The sequence below is a fragment of the Sitophilus oryzae genome, unplaced genomic scaffold (genome assembly GCF_002938485.1).
Source record: "Sitophilus oryzae breed Bouriz unplaced genomic scaffold, Soryzae_2.0 scaffold_1508_pilon_pilon, whole genome shotgun sequence".
NCBI lineage: Eukaryota > Metazoa > Arthropoda > Insecta > Coleoptera > Curculionidae > Sitophilus > Sitophilus oryzae.
Window position 1 is genome coordinate 3,935,156 of NW_022146179.1, and position 20,577 is coordinate 3,955,732.

At 30.2% G+C, this 20,577-nt stretch overlaps 1 protein-coding gene across 1 annotated transcript in view; it reads right to left on the bottom strand.

Moving 5' to 3' along the window:
• Nucleotides 1-20,577, bottom strand: part of LOC115878305 (cholecystokinin receptor-like) — a 105,508-nt gene that overhangs the window by 25,585 nt on the left and 59,346 nt on the right. Inside the window, exon 3 of the mRNA XM_030894762.1 lies at nucleotides 1,494-1,691. Coding sequence (XP_030750622.1) covers nucleotides 1,494-1,691 — 198 coding nt within the window. The remainder of the gene's footprint in view (nucleotides 1-1,493; nucleotides 1,692-20,577) is intronic.

The following is a 20,577-nucleotide window of genomic DNA, read 5'->3' on the forward strand; positions in this document are numbered from 1 at the left end:
ATTACTGAGAAAGCAAAAATCAATTGAAAAAATTAATTCATCATCCCCAAACATCAATTTGGCTTTGGAAATTAACATTCCACGATTGACCAAGCGGATCCTCAGAATCGCCAGTGTAATTGCGAAATCATTAGAAGAGAAGAAGGTATGTTTGGTAATATTTCTAGATGTCGCACAAGCGTTCGATAAAGTTTGGCATGAAGACTTGAACCATAAACTCAAAATACTGTTTCCTTTTTTATATTCAGAAATCTGAAGATTACACATATCCGAACACCACTTCAGGATTAAGCAAGATGATACCTACTCTAACCTGAGAAAAATTTAAGCAGGCATACCGCAAAGAAGTGTATTAGGACCGGTCATTTATCTATGATGCACCAGCGATCTGCCTACATTCAATGAAATTACTGTTACTGTTACATTTGCAGATGATGCTGCAATTCTAGTGACCGGAAACAACAATACTACGTCAGCCGAAAATTTAGAGACTGCTGTTGCAAAAATACAACGCTGGACATCAAAACGGCGCCTTATGTTGAATGAAAACAATCAGTGCATATCGATTTCACTAATAGACGTATCGAGTAGAAGATATTATACTAGGGCTGGTATTTCTGGCCTTGGGTGTCAATTTTCGTGTGTACGAAGAGTACGGTCAACACACTTAGCAAAATAAGATGTACTGAATAAAGATTTACTAGATTGCCATAGCGATTCACTCCTATACCTGTAAACGCCGACCCAAGGTTTCGCTTGCCAGCAGGGTATATGAATCAACAAGGAGTTTCTTACAAAAATATAGTTATATATATATTGGCATGGCACTTGATACTAAATTCAACAGGAAATCACATGTGAAGAATCCAAATTAAAGTACAAGAACGTACTGGTTAGTAGGGCGACATTGAAACCTGTCAATAATATAATATAAGCTTTGGTTTATAAATAAGTCCTGAAACCAATATGGACTTATAGTATTTAACTCTGGGGTTGTGGCAAACAAAGCAAGCAAAATATTATCCAAAGATTTCAAAACAAGGTACTACGAGGTATTGTAGTACGTGGTACATTCGAAATGGCAATATAATAAGGACTTAGAAGTAAATGATGTATGTATGCTTAGTAACAAGAAGAAGAAATGAATAAAAAGATAAAACCATTAAAACTGATGTAGTGAAAAGTGTTATGTGCTAAACAGAACCAACAGAATCAAGATTACCATCATCGGATTAGTGTTCGTATTTTTTAACGGTAGCAAATTAGGTCTAAAACAAAGTTTTTATACTAGATTGTTATACTAAATTGCCCAAGGGTGATTAAAAAAATGTTTTGTAAATTCCGAAATAATTTTAAATTCCTATTGAACATTACAACGTACAAAAGGAGTTTCTATTTTACAGGATTTGTCACGTAACTGTGTATTATATTTACAGCTATGCTGCTTATTATTATTTAGTTGTTGTTTTAAAACATTTCACTACTTTTCTTACCTCGCTTAGTCGGTTTTAGTTGACTTAGTAGTGCTATCGGCATCATGCATATAATACTACCAATCCATATTGCCAGGATGGTCTTGTAGGCATGACTGGGCGTTTGCCAAGTTAGTGAACGCAGAGGATGACATATGGCGTAATACCGCTCCACTGAAATTGCCACAAGGGTCCAGGCACCCACAGACACAGTACAAGCTGCAAAAGAAAAAAAAATAGCCGTTAAACATGTTAACAATCAAATACTCTTTAACTAACCAACAAATTGTTTTTCCGCAATGATACTTATAAGTGCAAATTGTATAAAGCTGAAATATTTTGAATTCGTTTTAAACTTAAAAATTTGAGTTTTTTTTCTGGGAATTAGATAAATACAGTATTATAATAATAAGTATAGGTTTTCAAAATTAGGACAATGTAGGGAGATTTGTTAAATAGATATTTTCTTTTAATAATAAGATAAGTCAGACGTTTTTGCTACGTTACGATATTGAATCTAGGAAATATCCACCCGTTGTTTCTCAAAAGTGGCTCACCCCTACAACTATTTTTATTTTTTTAGATAGAAAAACAAGATTTCGTGAAAAAAGAAAAAAACATTATGACCGTTAGTACGTTAGTATATGAATAAATCAGGATTGATTTACGTACTACTACACTTCTTGGTTCATCGGAAATGACCTAATAAAATAATGACCTTGAATAAAAAGATTAAGGAAGGAGCATAATGTTATCCATTGTATCCCGAAATGAAATTTTGGCAGCATATGTAGGTTAACTGAAAGCATTTTATAAAAATATATAGAATTATACAGGGTGTCCCCAGAAAAAGTTACACATCAAAGTTGTGTTTTTTTCTTATGGAACACCCTATATATAATATAGGGTTATATTGATTTTCGGTTCAAGAAAAAGGTGAGTTTTATTAAAGAAGCATATACCTAAAATCTAAGGATTTTGATATATTTCACATTTTGTGAGAATGAAGAGTAAATTTTAAATTTCGATAACAGAAACCTAAATTTTAGTTGACCTTGTATAGCCTTATATTTAATTACAGTAACCATTGTATGTTAAACCAAATTGAAATTTGATCTGAAAAGTTATACAGGGTGAGACAAAATTAATATGCAACATTAGTCACTTTTAAAAGCAAGTTACTCGTTTATTTTAAATGGAACACCCAGTATATTATTCCGGTATTCAATGCAGAATTTATATATCTTCAACATATTATTAAAGTTGCCTACCCCTCAGACAAAGATTTCCTAGGTATTTTAATTTTTATGATTTTGCGCCAGTAGACCTTTATTATTTGAAAAATCTATGGGGTGGCTTTATATATCTTTTGTTAATTTAACAAAAATTAAAGAATGTAGAGTAAAGTCGGTCCATTGTATCCAGGGATACAATGGGGACTCTTAAGCAGGCTAGAAGACCTGGATTATCTTGGACATCTTTTCCCATTCACATTCGGATATGTCTCAAAAACTTCTTAGACTCCAAGAGGAAGCTAATAATGTCTGTCTTCAAATCAACGTGGCGAAAACCAAAGAAATGAGGTCAAATACTCCCAACAACCAAGATCTATACCTCTCCAACCGAGCCATCGAAAGAGAATTTCAGTACCTGGGAAGTATGGTTCACAGCGATGGGGGCACAGAGAAAGATATAGAGGAAAGGATTTTGAAGGCACAACGTGCTTTTGGCATGCTTACACCTGTGTGGAACTCCTCTATATCTAGCAAAAAAACTAAAGTCCAGCTCTTCAATAGCAATGTCAAATCTATTTCGCTTTATGGATGCGAAACATGGAAGGTTACGCGTGGTCTCATGGATCGCCTACAGGTGTTTGTTAACAAGTGTCTTCGAAGAATATTGAGAATTTTCTGGCCCAATCAAATTAACAACGAAAAACTGTAGAGAAGAACATCACAAAATCGAATAGATATCGAAATTAAGAATAGAAAGTGGGGCTGGATTGGGCACATTTTGCGCAGACCCCACAGAGATATCGCTAGACAGGCACTTGAATGGAATCCACAGGGAAGACGTGCCAGGGGAAGACCAAGGAATACCTGGAGAAGAACAGTAACCTCTGAAGCACAAGAGGTCGGGAAAACATGGGGAGAGATCAAACAGACAGCTCAGAATAGGATCAGATGGAAACATCTCTTAGAAGCCCTATGTCCCACGAAGGGATGACGGGAACATATATATATATATATATATATATATATATATATATATATATATATATATATATATATATATATATATATATATATATATATATATATATATATATATATATATATATATATATATATATATATATATATATATATATATATATATATATATATATATATATATATATATATATATATATATATATATATATATATATATATATATATATATATATATATATATATATATATATATATATATATATATATATATATATATATATATATATATATATATATATATATATATATATATATATATATATATATATATATATATATATATATATATATATATATATATATATATATATATATATATATATATATATATATATATATATATATATATATATATATATATATATATATATATATATATATATATATATATATATATATATATATATATATATATATATATATATATATATATATATATATATATATATATATATATATATATATATATATATATATATATATATATATATATATATATATATATATATATATATATATATATATATATATATATATATATATATATATATATATATAATATATATATATATATATATATATATATATATATATATATATATGATTTGTCAGTCTTTACGGAGCTTATTTTATCATTATACATTCACAAGATATAAAAATATCTAATAATATATTTTGAAAACAATAACGATTGAATTAAAGTAAAAAAAAAGCGCGATACATTGTGTTTAATTGGATAAAATTTTCTCAATTTTTACACCATTTCATGACCCGTGTTTCATGTTTTGTGATAAAAATCTGTCAAAAAACGGAAACGAAATTATATTCCCATAGAAACACGTTTTGATTTTTAGGACGCCCAAATATGCGATTTTTTTCCGGCATAAACGGCCGTATCTTTTTTTTTGTGTTAATTTAGAAGTTAGATTTTTCCACACTCGCTACCACTCGTTCCCAAAATAAAGGGTCTTGATAGACCACAAAGTGATCCTATAAGAGATGCTTGTTTTCCTTTCGAGGCACGGAAACCTAAAAAATATTAATTTAAGAGTTTTAATTAATTATGAAATGCAAAAATATAATTTTCATAAGGAACTCCCAGATAGACTTAAAGTTCGGCTTCTTGTATTAAAACTTTTCTTTTTTATAGGTAAGGCTTATTTTCTTATTAATAAATATTTCTAAATATATAATACTAATTTTAGAGAAAAAAAAAACATCGTCGGTATTTTATATTGATTTATTTATTAATCAACTCTCTACAGAGTACCAAATCACACCATAAAAAATAAAAGGAGTATTTTTATTGTTTTATTTCAAATTTACTTAAAAGAAATAACGACTCTCGTTAGGATAATACCTACGTTGTTTCTCCGTAACTAAATTCTAGGGTTAGCTTCCCTGTAAAATGATTTTATCTGAGATTTTCCGGAGATTATACGGAAAAATCTCGTCGTTAAGGAAACGTGCAATTCCTGGGAAACTGTAGAGAATTGCGAATTTTCTGGCGTTAAAGGAAATAAATGCATTGGCATGACAAAGATCTACGAAAGAACGAATGAAAATGTCTAGATGTCTTTTATTTGTTCTTGTTCCTATGGATTTTTCCTTTTAAATAGATGCCCATTCGTAAGTTTAAGATTGAAACTAGATCGTCTGGGAATACCTAGGTGAACTGGGAGCTCTGGTACGAAGGAACAAAATTAAATTATTCTGGGTGCCGGGCCACAGTAGCGAGGCAAGGATCATCCGAATTCTATCTTGGTCTAGAGTTTGGCCCGTAGTGCACTAAAACTATGCAGACAAGGGCACAGGCACAACTAGGCCTTATCCAACTAGCTCTAAAACCGCAAAAGAATGCTAATGCTTAGCAGGAATAAAGTGCGGATTATAACAGGCCTCTTGACAGGATACGTGGCTGTAAAGTATTACCTGAACAAGCTCAACCTGTATTAAGGAAGTTTTTGCTGCAGACTCTGCGACAAAGATCCCGAAACAGCGGGATAATATGGGGATAATTATACAGGGTGTCCCAGAAATGAGTGCAGATATTTTAAGGAGTGGTAGATCTGGTCAAAATAAACATATTTTCTCTTTACCATTTTTAAAATAAATTGAAAATAACCGAGTTATTTAACTTTGAAAATTTAAAAAAATAATCGCAACATTTTGAGAACCGCCGGCAGATATTGCCAACTACATCCAATTACCCGGATCAAGCCCGGATTTCAGTTAATTCGACGCACTGTGTTGCCATATGGACAAGAAAGTATATGTTTAAAAGTAAGTCATAAAATCACAACACCTGAGGAGTTTGCAGAGATGCATTACATTTTTAAGATTGTGATATTATTACATAAAATAAATTAAAAGTTAAATGTTTAAAAGTTAAAAAAGTTAAATTAAAAAACTTACCCAACATTAAAAAAGATACTTATGACAGATCGATGTAACTGCGACAGTTCTCTTTTTCGATACACACTTAATTAAAATACACTTCATTGTGCTGCTTTACTTGTACATGCTATTATAAAAACTGCTAAAATAACAGTCCCCATTTTTAACTTAACACATTATTTTCATATAGGCTTCATCACAATTTGAACCACTGATTTACAAAACACCTTGAAAAGTACACATTACACATTCCTTTGAATACTACCTTTCTGAATGAATAAATGTTGAGAATTATTGTCTCTTACCGTCACTTTACGAACTACTTTCAATCTAAGAAAATACATGTTTCACTCAACAATTTTAAATACGTATTTTGTTTTTTCGCTATTTTTTCGATGTATTTCGACAATTCCGTTGACAGCCCAACCGTCGGCCAAGACAGTCGCGCATCACTGGTTGGTAACTGCTCACTGCTCCTTCGTCGCGCCGGCGTGTCGAGCTTGCGTCATGCGAGGTTGCCGCAGTTTCAACAATTTCAAATTCAAGACACTCGAAGCAATCAAATCCTTATTAAGTTTTAAAAATAAAACAGAAAAACATGAAAGGAAAGAAACAAAACACAAATGAATTGATTATTGATAAGGTCACAAAAAAGAAATTTCTAAAATGTTTATCGTAATTCAGAATTCAATATATCGAAAACAACCCGACGAATAATCAATTCATTTTTGTTGTTTGTTTCTTTTCATGTTTCTCTGTTTTATTTTTAAAATTTAATACGAATTTGATTGCTTCAAATGTCTTGAATTTGAAATTGTTGTAACTACGGCAACGTTGCTTAACCTCATCGTCTGACGCAAGCCCGCCACGACGGCGCGGCTCAAAGTACCAGTTCACACGTGGCACTCTTGGCCGACGCGCGACGGTTGGTCTGTCGAAATACATCGAAGAAATAGCGAAAAAACAAAATACGTATTTAAAATTGTTGAGTGAAACATGTATTTTCTTAGATTGAAAGTAGTTCGTAAAGTGGCGATAAGAGACGGTATTCAAAGTAATGTGCGCTTTTCAAGGTGTTTTGTAAATCAGTGGTTGAAATAAAACAGAGAAACATGAAATAAAACAGACAAAATAGAAATTAATCGACTATTTGTTGGGCTGTGTTCGATATATTGAATTCTAAATTACGATAAACATTTTAGGAATTTCTTTTTTGTGACCTGGTTGTGAATAATATGATGAATCATTTTCGTAAACGTCATAAACGTAATATTTCAGCCTTTTAGTTAATTTTCGGTGGTTTTTTTAAGTTTTCATTGAAAGGGTAAGTACTAAAAATAATGTTTTTTTTTCTATAATAATTATTAATAATGAGCACTGATAAAAGATTAAATTTAACATTCCCAATTTTTGAGTAGAAATTTGTCTATGAATTTATAAATGTAGAACTATGTAGAATGTGGATAACATAGGAGGTTGCAACACTGCAAGGTTTAGATACACCGTAGAGAAATCTCAGGTGAATTAACAAGTGGCATTAAAAAGTTTTTTCAAATTTCCCGGAAAATGTCAAGAAAAATTTTAAATTTTCAACATTTTTTTTTGCAAAAATACCTCATAAGCGTGTTCCTGGGGTTGAACTATACTACCAGTTAAGATATTTACACTTATTTCTGGGACAACCTGTATATCACTATACTGTTGGTAATTTGGAATACTAACTTATTGAAGCTATGCGTGGCGCTATCTGCTTAAAAATAATGTAAACTACTAGTTCGGCTACAACAGATGTTGCACTTAATATAATTTATAGTACGGAGCAAAAATATGTGAACAAATAATTGTGACGTTTTGCTGTTTTAGTGGAATTTAAATCGGCAATCATTGCCCCGGTTTTTGATTTAATTTAACTTTGATTGGGTCTTTAGGTAAGTGTTGGTTTATATTTTAATTTGTTAAATGCGTTTTTTCGATATGTTAATGTACATATACAGGGTGGTCCGAATTGTATTCCGGAAACTTCGGCAGCATATTCTGCTGATAGAAATAAGTAAAAAAGTTCGTATAAATGTATGTCCTAAAATGCTGAGTTTCGGGAGATACAGGGTGTAGAAGTTTCGTTTTTATTTCGATTTTTAACAAATAATTTCTGAAGTAACGTCAATATTTGGATGAAAATTGCTGTCTGGGAGTTTTTTGACATGAGAAATTTGATTTTGATGTCAATATGAGTCCTGTTAATAGAGGGCGCCAACTACATATTTTTTAACTGGTTTGAAGAGTAATAACTTTTTGTCCGTACCTGTATAAAACTACTGAGTAAAAAAATATACATTTACGACGTTTTTTACGTGACAAAGGTCTCTTGATAAAAATCGCTACGAGTAATGGTTTTCGAGATATTTGGAATCGAACTTATCAATACCTGTCATCATTGACATAAATTAAACATGTTGACTAAATAGTTATTAGATTGAAATCATAAATATGAAATGTTTTTGTGTCAAAAGTTCAACAGAAACTGTTTTATCATCATTTTTTGCAGAAAAAATTATGATTAATTTAAAAAAAATAAAAATTTCGCAAATTTATTATTTCAGTGAAATAACTATCTTCTCAACGTGTGTATTTTTCGTCAATAATGACATGTATTGACTATTTCCATTCTAAATATCTTAAGAACGGTTGCTGGTACCGATTTTTACAAAGAGATATTTTTTACTTAAAAAATGTTGAAAATGTAGATTTTTTTGCTCGGTAGTTTTATACAGGTACGGACAAAAAGTTATTACGCTTCAAAACAGTTAAACACATGTAGGTGGCGCCCTCTACTAGTAGGAGTCATATTGACATCAAAATCAAAATTCTCATGTCAAAAAACACCCAGACACCAATTTTCATCCCAATATTGACGTTACTTCAGAAATTATTTTGAAAATATCGAAATAAAAATGAAACTTCTACACCCTGTATCTCTGAAACTAAGCATTTTAGGACATACATTTATACAAACTTTTTTACTTACTTTTATCTGGAGAATATGCTGCCGAAGTTTCCGGAATACAATTCGGACCACCCTGTATATTTTTTAGGGATTATGGCGTAGGTCTTTATGTTGCTAATTTCGAATACTATAACTGATGGAAATTTCGAACAGTCCAAATTATGTTCATACACGCTGCTTTTCGATTCAATAATGTATATAAATTTCTTTGGTGCGCACTGTAGCTCAACCTGCTTGATGGATTTTAACATATAAGGTGTCCGGTGTCAACAGATTTGTCTTAATCTGGTATAAATTGTAAGAGATATAGGGTATCATGACCAAAAATCAGAAGACGAGAACAAATAGTGAATCTAATTCAAGCTGAATTATTTCGACCTCCCCAGGGGCGCTATTCTGTAAAATCGTCGGTATCGGTAAGTTACGACAGCTCTCGATACGTATTTGTATATAGTAAAAATGTGTTAATTGTTGTTGCCATAGTTACCGATCGGTCCTATGGCAGATATCGCAAATTTGTACCGACTTGTGCCCTTGTCAACCTCACGGTAGAGATACCGAGAGTCGTCGGTACAAATTTGCGATATCTGTCATAGGGCCGATCGGTAACAATGACAACAACAACCAACACGACGCTCATTGGCCGTACGTACCGATAGCTGTCGGTAACTTGCCGATACCGACGATTGTACAGAATAGCGCCCCAGATCTCGCTCCAGAGTTTGATTTAAATAGAGAGCCAGAAGAAACTGTAGCTTTGTTCGGGTTCTTGTTATTTCCGATTCTGAACCGTTCTAGAACTCTGCACGGCATGAGCAAATGAAATACTATTTTCATATTTCCTTCTGCGCTTGCGTATCACGCGTTATAGGACGGTTCAGAATCGGTAATAAGAAAACTCCAAAGTATGCTATTATGTTTTTTTTTCAGCGGAGGAAAAGTACAGTTGGAGAATAATGGGATCAGTGCCTCATATGCGAATCATGAGTGCACTCTGTGTCGGATACACAGGTCGGATATGACGCCGAAACGTACGCCTGAACGTGCGACTACTGTAAATATTCAAACTAATTTTCTGTTTTAATAAATATTTGGATACTTTTTTAACAATTTTTTGTTTATTTTTTTAATATAAACAACATATCTGCTGTTATTTTGTCGGTATTTCCAATTACATGCATGTTACGCCGACAGAGGTTTTTTACACTTTTTTCCATGAGTGAAAAAATACATTTAAATCACTTTAAATACATTGTAACTTTCGTATGGCATACAACATATGTAGATCTAAGGCACGCTGGTTATTTTATTCAAAATAATCAACATTTAATTTTTTTGCAATTTTTTTTGTAACTACTATTCCTACTATTCAAAGTATGTATTTTTTTTGGTGCCCCTTACTATACGTACATAAAACATATGCTAACGTAATATGAGTTTTGTAAAATAATATGATTGAAATGACTAATTTCGCTATTCTATGCTCTAATATTACGGTACTTTACTTGAAAGGACAAACGCTTTAAAATATTAATTTTACAAAATGACTGTATGGCCTTACAGTGACCTATATATAAATTCGAGCTAGATTAGTAAAATCTATGTCTTGCCTAGGTTAAAATGTCCTATTAATTATAGAGATTTAATTTTTATCTGACAGAAAGCTCATATGAACATAAATTACATATTAACGGTACAGAATTGATATATTAGATAACCCCAATTTAAAATGTATTAGTGAAATTAAGCACATATTGAAAACTTTCTCTAGTAGACATATTACTATTTTCAGCAATACCACAGCATCTTATTCATTAAACAACCAGTGGACTTAGGATCACTTACATCTAACTCTGCATACTTACCAAGTGTAGATCGAATTTTTAATAATCGGGCGTGAAATTAGAATTTACATTAAACTAAAAGAACAAAATATACATATATAAAAGGAAAGAACTTACAAATAATATAAAAAACAATTAAACTAAATTAGGTGCGAGAAACCTAGATATCGAGGTGGCTGGATGAAGCTCCTTCTGTAAACAAGCAAAAAACAATACCTGACCAACCAATTTTCAAATAATAAGCCTTAAAATATTAAATTGATATTTCCATTACTGAAACCCTGTTAGTAATAGTCAAAAATAGTGCTGTTTCTGTTTATATACCGGGTGCGTCTCAAAAGTGGCTCACCCCGATAACTTTTTTATTTTTTTAGATAAAAAAACGAGATTTGGTATGTTAATATATGACATAAATTATTAGGATTGATTGACGTATTCAATTGTTTTTAGTCACTTCCTGTTTCACCGGAAATAACTACTACTTTTGATTTTTAAATGGCACTCTAGGTCTTTTTTTTACTATATTTGATAGAAAATGCCACTCTGAATAGAATTACATACCAGCTGTCAACTTTTTACATTTTCGCATATGGTTTATTTGAAATTGTAACATACGTTTCATAACGACAATTTGACTCGAAATTCCAAGTGTGTGGTAGCAAATTATTCGTAAAAAATGCTTTTTCCAAATATGCTAATGAGCCAGCCTCGTTCCATTTGAAAAAATTGAGATAAGATTAAAAATACGGTTTGGACTTCTTTTAAGCGGCCAGGACAAGACACTAAAACATTAGATGATCAAATCTATTTTTCCAAGGCTCCTTGATTAAAAATTAGTGTTTTTAACTAAGCCATAACACTCTAGATTAAAATTTAAAAAACATTTTTTTATTAAGCGAGAATGTCAAAAGTTTGACATATGATATGCCATTCTATTCAGAATGTAATTTTCTAATAATTTATTCGAAGAACGTAAAAAAATACCTAGGGTGCCATTTAAAAATCAAAAGTTTTGGTCATTTCTGGTGAAACAGGAAGTGACCAAAAACAGTTGAATGCGTCACTCAATCCTAATTTATGTCATATACTAACATACCAAATCTCTTTTTTTTTATTTGAAAAAATAAAACAGTTATAGGTGTGAGCCACTTTTGAGACGCACCCGGTATTGTAAAATTTCCTACACAAAAGATCATCTACTAAAAATTAATAATTTAAAGTATGATTTATCTCTTCAACTTTGACATTAGCATAGTCTAGTACAAACTATTTTTCAGTATATTTTAATTTTTCTGTTATAATTAAAAATAAAAGTGTATCATATACTGCAAAATTATAAATAAAGCATAACATTTATTATACAATTTTAATAACAAGCATCTTAAATTTTCACCTACCATAGTGTATAGAAAATTAGTACATAATATAAAATACAATAATAAAAGAAAAGGTCATAGACGGAAAACTACATTAATACCGGTTGAGTCTCAAAAGTGGCTCACCCCTATAACTTTTTTATTTTTTCAGATAATAAACGTTATTTGGTATATTAGTGTATGACAGAAATTAGGATTCAATTGATTTTTGTCACTTCCTGTTTGGTTTGGCTCATTAGCATATTTGTAAAATGCATTTTACAAATAGAAAAGAAAAAGAGACCGAGGGTGTCGTTTAAAAATCAAGTTGCAGTCATTTCCGGTGAAACCAAAAACTAACATACCAAATCTCGTTCTTTTCTCTGAAAAAATATAAAAGCTATAAAGGTGAAAAACTTTAACCTTTTAACCTTTGCAGCTGTTAGCTAGCCACAAACACTATTATTTACGCTAAGCACGCTTACAATTTCCATATTGTTAATATACATTTATTAGCTCTACATTACAGATAGTGTTAATATTAATTAAAAAAATATATATTTATTGCTAAGAAGAAAATACTTGGGGATAGCGGTCTGAAGGCAAAAATTAAAAAATTTTACATACGCCAAGCTTTCAGAAATTTTATTTCCTTTTTCAAGGGTGTAAATAGTTTAATTCGAAAAATAGATAAATATATCAATTTCTATTTCGAAGTAAGACATTATAAGGCAATAAAATTTTGTAAGAAAAAACCTCTTAAACATTCATGATTATAGACATTTATATACATATATATTTTTTTGCTAAGTATTCATTTATCGGAATCTTCGTTTAGTTTAGCGTTAATCCAAAAATAATTCAAATGAACAATTATTAATTTTTTATAATTTAATAAAATCATTTAACTTAAACAACTAAGCATGATAAATTTTTGTATCTAAAATTAGTTTTATTACTAATTTTTGACCACTTACCACTAGTTATAACACATCAATTTATGCGCCATATTACTTCAAAACTGTAAAATATTGTTTAGAAGAAATGTATTAAATAGTTCATTAATCTCATTTTAAATTTTTTAGATCGAAACTCTGTATAATTTACAATGTAAACCTTACCTTAACTTTTTTTGAGAATTCTGTAGCTTTTTTATTAATTGAAAAACAATATCTGTTATCTCCTGATTTAAAATTGGCGTCACCAACAAAGAGTTTCATTCACAAAATTGGACAAGACAATTTCTAATAAAGAATGCGTTGGTGCCTTTTGTAATAAACCCTTAATTTTGACCCAATTCTGTTACACTCCCATCACTGACTGGAAATATTTTGGTTTCCAAAGGAACGATAAAATATATTAAAATTTGGAACTACAATATCCAGGTCATGTTATCTTCAGCATTAGATGAAAATTTTTAAGTTTTTTATTTGATGTGCATTTATACAACTTGATGAAATAATATATAAAACTGTACAAAAAAACTCTGTGTGCACTATGAGCGCATATTTTCAGTAAAACCTCTTACTAACAGTTATTAAATTAAAGAATTTGAAGGCCCTTTCTGAAAAAGTGTAGTTTGAAATGTTGAAAAAGTAATGAATTATAACAAATATTTTTTTATGTGTGAAAAATATTTTTTTACACATATTTATTTGATATAGTTTTATGTGTAGCAAATCGTTTTTTACACCTAAAATAAAAAATTAATATATAATTTCATTCACTTTCACAAAATTTGTATTAAGATATCAATATTTTTCATAAACAAGTGGACTGCTCAGAAATTCACGGCGTCTTACTACGTATTTCTAGGCCGTTACCACTTTTCGTTACCACTAGCTCGTGTTTCACAGCCTTGAATGTTTACTTCCAGCGCGCGTAAAGGAATTTCACTTCAAAATATTTATTGCATTTAAAATATAAAGTTAAATGTGAAATGCCGAATGAAAATCTACCAAAAGCAAATAATCGAAACAAAGATTGCCCTAATGGAAAATTGCCCTAAAAACTTATTTTACTTTACTTTTTCATATCCGGATTATAATATTGTTTATTAACCCAGTAATAGGCTACGTCCAATGCTTCCCGTTTAGCCAGCCATAGGTCTTCGAGGGTACATCTGTCGGAGCACGTAGGACATTGAAGAAGATGTTCCATGTCCTGAAAGGCGTCGCAGTTGCATTTGTCGTCATTTCTGTCCAGCAAACCCAATTTTCGTTTACATCTTTACCAGAATGTGACTAAGAATTTGATATTTAAGAAAAATGTGTGTCAATTTTGGTATAATTGGGGACGGACTACAGGATAACGCTCTCGACGATCCCAACAGTTGGAATCAGTTAAAGACATCAGTTACTGATGTCTCTAACTGATTCCCTTGTGCGACGGGAGTAAAACACAGCCTACACCTACGGCTTGGAATTACGATAAGTGTCTCATTTTACGCGTATAAAACTATTTTTATTAATTAGATACTATAGGCTGTACATAATTACTATAAAATACAGACAGACAGACGGTTATTTTAATGCAAATTTGAAGAAAGTGAATCAAATTGTTTATTAAGTTTTATTACTTTTTCAACATTTCAAACTAGACTTTTTCAAACATGTCCTTCAATTCCTTTAATTTAATAGCTATTAGTAAGAAGTTTTACTTCAAATATGGGCACATAGTGACACACAATTTTTTTATCTGTCTTCATTCATAATAGTATGATAGAAGACGTACTCCATTAGGGTAATTATAGTGGCAGTGTTAGTCTAAACAAGAGACTTTCCATAACAACTGGAGTTAAACCGCTAATAAAAGGTGTAGCGTTGCCGCTTTGATAATAGTATTGAATAGTATTGGTAATTAGACAATCCATGCCAATCCTATCAGATAACGGTCATTTGTCTATCTCTGAACCTAGGACATACAGAATAATATTTGAAGTGGCAGACAATCAACCATTTAGATATAAAAGCATTGTTCGATTTGCACTGGAACACAAACCACCTTTTAAACTTTAATCAGTGTAATATAATTTTTGACCGAGTATACTAGTATATATTTGGTACTAGTATATATTTGATCTATTTTGGACTCTATCTAGAGATTTATTTGATTAAAATTTTCTTTGTAAGGCAGTTAGAAATTCACTGTCTACTTAAAAATAGTATTTCAAAAATTATTTATTTACATTTTACAATAATAACTACGAAATTAGTGCTCTTTGTATATTAAAAGCTTTAAATTTTGTATCTTTGTAAAAAGGTTTAGAATTACTCTATACAAGGTTGTCCACCTCATACGATACGGAACAATTTAGCCAAACGATTAGATTTTATTGTAAGTGTTTTTTTTAATAGAACCCTGTATATTATTACATTTTTAATTTCTACAATTAAAATAAAGATAACTTTGATTAGTGTTTATCTCACTTAAATTTTACAGTTTTTGAAATATTCACGATTTTGTAGAAATGCAGTAGTAATTTTAAAACTTCATTTCTCCATGCATATTTAAGTTTTTAAAACCGAAGTTATATTCTATTTTCTAAATTTTTTGTTGCAGTAATAAAAACAACACACAACCTTATACAGAGGCTCTAAAAATTTGTTTAAAGTAATTACTAGATTTAAATGACAATCATTTCGTTAATTTAAATATAAACACCCCCTATATTTTATGTGAATCAGATACACAATTTATTTGTCTATCAAATTGATATACCATCTTTTCCTATCTCTTCAAGTTTTCGTAGAAAATGCATTTTCTTATAATCTTGGACTCATTTCTCTATAATATACCCATGGAATATTGACATTTTAGTTTTTTTTAAAGTAACAAATTTAATATAGGTACAGATGCTAAATACTATAATATTGCTAGCTATTTGTTTACGAAAAAAATATTTAAATCTTTGTAAAAAAGTATACCGTTAATTAAATATAGGTACCGCCATTATTTCCGCCCAAATATTAGTTAATTGCATACTTAATTCTGTTAGTTAATAAATTATTCTAAATGAATGTGGATTTGAATCAGAAACCAATAAATTTAATAAGTTATGAATATGAACGTATCTGTTGCTATAAATATGGATTTGTCAAATACATTTTCACAAATCGTAAATACTTCAAAAACGGTAAGATTAAAGTCCGGAAAACCTTTAATCAAATTTACCTTTATTTTAATCGTAAAAACTAAAGATATAGTGATATACAGTATTAATACATACACTAGCATTTAACAATAAATACAACAAGCTATTTTTTATTTGCGGCACTCTGTAACTGTTGCAACTATTTTTAAATTGTAGCTCTAATAGTCGAACTACAACGAACTCAAAACTTACAATTTGTAAAAATCTAATAGTTAGGCTATAATACTTCGTATGGAATGAGGCGAATAACCCTGTATATTTGATGGAAATTCGTATTAACAGTGATATTAATGTCAATTAATTATTAAGTTAGTTCGTTAGTTGTAAAGACGTAATATAAAAGAAACTTTTTTGGACTTTAGCAGTAATAACTCCAAAATAATAGCTTTGTAATATCTTCTTTTAATTTTATTTTTGTCGGAGATTCAAGTTCTACTAAGCTCTATAAACTTATCTGATTGTATCTATTTTGGATAATTTTCAAATAATAAAAAGGAAAATAAATAGAGGAACTGACAGTAAACGAAATAATCAAATCGTAAAATGTTTATGGCTGACAACAAGTTTGCTCTCCGTTCAAGAACTTTTCTTATTTCCAAATTTATTACTGGAATATATTGTCAGTTTATTGCCTGTAATCTAGCAGTTACTTCAATCTTTTAAGAGTCAATTCAATTTCAACTAGGCGGATATTTTTTTGGTTTTAAACAAAAAGAAAACGTTTCGACGGCCAACTGAAATTGCCTCTTCAATAGCCACTTTACAGAAAATATCAGTTGGCCGTCAGCACGTGTTCTTTTTGTTTAAAACCAAAAAAATGTTCCCCGTAGTTTTTGTCAAAAGGGAGGATTTTTTGGGGCGCCGGAAAAAAATTTAACGACTACCTTAAGGTATATACAGGGTGAGTTTCCTACGATGTTCCCTATGGGTATCTCGAAAACTACTGGAGTTAGAGAGTCGTTAAATGGGGAAAGATTTGCAGTTTTGTGGGGTCATAAATATGCGCCTTTCAGATTTTTGAAAAAGTTCATGGCTTTGTAGATATTTTGAAAAAAACATATTTTGGCTTTAAAAATTGTTCCTAATTCCATTAAAATCTATTGAAAAAGGTTTACAAAAAATAACTATAACTAACTAACTATAATAATTTTATTTTGTAGATTCTCTTGCAGTGGCGAAATACCCATATATGATTTTTTGGAGAGATGAATCCGCCACATAGATATAGACATTTTTTAACAGTAAAGGTATCGCAATTTTCTAAAATCATATGACCGATTTCATTCATAAAATATCCAGGATCGTGTGGTGTTTTATAAAAATATACAGGAATTTTATATTTCCAGTAAAGTCTATAGTATTACCTGTGGTATTACTTTACTTTAATTGTACCTACATTTTGTTTTTTCATTTGCCAAATATTAGATTTAGAAGTAATATTTGTTAAACCGCGTGTATTAATTACCAATAAGCATAAATCAAGTTAGAGGCATTAAACACAATACAATAACAGCGTCACCGGATTTTTCAATAGTAGTGAGTGTTTCTACTATTCCTAGGGAGGGGTATAAAGTTGCATATAGGGAGGGGTATAAAATTAGCATATATTATATAATTATGTATGCTGAAATGAACTAAAATATATTTAATTTATAGGTAATATCGAGCAATTTTGCTTTTCTATGCTTAAACGTGACAACATCGACATTTTTGGCCAAATTCCTCTTGGTGTTTTAGATTCGTTTGTCAGATAATAAATAAATGAACATTTTTTGTATTCAAATTGTTCCAAAATTTTTATACTCCAGACAAAATAGACATTTCAATTAACAATAATTCGCATAGAGCTGAAAATTGGTACATGTCTTAAATACGCTATTATAAATGATATCTGAAAAATCCCCCCCCCCTCCCACGTCTGCTAAAAAAATTATTCAAGGTAAAAAGTCAAAAATATGTTTTTTTGCTTTTTTCTCCTAAACTTTCTCCGACTTTTTCTCCGACTCCGACTCTTTCTCCGACTTTTGACCTTGAATAATTTTTTTAGCAAACGTGGGAGGGGTGGGGATTTTTCAGATATCATTTATAATAGTGTATTTAAAACCTGTACCAATTTTCAGCTCTAGGCGAGTTATTGTTATTTAACCCCCCTTTTTTTGTTTATTTTGACTGAGGTATTAGCAGTCTTGAAGATATTGAAGATATTCGCTGTATTATATTACATATTGGGTTTTCGACGGTAAAATACCAGACAAAAATCATAAGAGTGATAAAAATTTACTGTTGGAAATGACATATGTAATATAAAATCGCGAATTATCTGCGAAACCGTTAAAAATTTAGGAATACTTTAAATATAAAAAATGTTCAATTTTTAGTTCTGCATCCAAAAGAGGAATAATATACAGAATGGCACATTTAAATGGGGTGTGCAATTTAAAAAAAAATCTAAAATTTAATCATACCTCTTCCGATTAATATTCTGGCTATCCTGTATATAAAGACTATCATTTGAGAGTATTTTATATTCAGAAAGTAAATTAATGTTAAAAAATTCTATTTCACGTAGGAAGCTAATCAAAGGCTTCTCGGAAATTTACATCAACTCGTTGCAAACTTTGATGTAACGCACCCAAACCTAGTTGAAATTTTCTCAGTATACTACTTTATATGCATGCAGCTATTGTACTGTGACGCGTAGGTGTTACATTATATCCTTGTATAAGTCTTTTTAACAAGGATTATATAAAGAAATTTTCCTGGTACTTGGGTTTTCAAAACGAGAAGGAGAAGTAAAAATATTTTTCATTTTATATTAAAAATTATATTATATCTAGAGGAATATAATATGAATGAATTCCAGGTGGGGTTTTCTTTAACTGCAATTCAATATTTATCATTTTCTGTTGAATGTCAAAAACATATGCCTCTCGTGGGTCCTAAATAGGTCCAATTTTGCTTGCTTCGTAGCTACAGGGGGTTAAAGCTTTCTATTCCCTTCGATTTATGATAATTTTCTTCTAAGTGCTTTTAGCTATTCGAAGAAAATTTTAAGGTTAAAAGTTACTAGAATTTAAAGAACACCGATTTTGTAAGACCAATTATGTAAGTGAGAGTGTTGCATATCAAAATTTTAGTTTAAAATAAAAATTAAATACGTTTAGATAAAAACAATTTATGTAAAAAAAATATTCTCTCATTCCTCCATTATTGAGAAAACGAATATGTCATGTCAAACAAGTCGTAAAATGTTTATGGCTGACCACAAGTTTATTCTCCGTTCAAGAACTTTTCTTATTTCCAAATTTATTACTGAGATATATCTCTGAGTTTATTGACTTTAATCTAGCAATTACTTCAGTCTTTAAAGAGTGAACTCAAAAATTGGTATGTGAACTAGTATAACTGTATACAATACTTGTACAAATTAAACGTTACTTTACTAGATTATTTGCAATATTCAATATTTTGATAAAGAAATATTGGTTGGAATTAAACTTTCCATTACTAGATTATTTACAATATTCAATATTTTGATAAAGAAATATTGGTAGAAATTGTATTCTGATTTTTGTGATGCTAAATAAAAACTCAATACTGAAATGAAAGAAATGCCTATCATATATTGTGACATTATGATATCTAGGGTATTAATTATTAATATGTTATACTGCCGTGTAAACGAAAATCTCATTAGCTAACTACTACAAATACGGCATACAGGGTGGCACACTTCATTCGCCTCGGTTGATTATACGCACAGGAAAAGATGTAGAAACAAAATAAGTATTTTATGGGTATATGAGGGGAGGCAATCTGCACATTCTTGAAATTATTTTGAAATATACAGGGTATTTCAGAACTAAGATCCAAAAATGTTTCTATTTCTGTTTCCTTGATGAGATTACGGCAATTTTATTAATTTTTCTTAATCCAAGTTTTAAATTATTTTTTGTTTTTTTTTCTAATGTCATTAACTGGTCAAAGTATTAAATAAGTACATATTGATTCCTTATCAAAAAATTTGAGAAAAAGTTCCTATAAACATATAGTGGCCGGTCGTAGCTCCAGCGGTA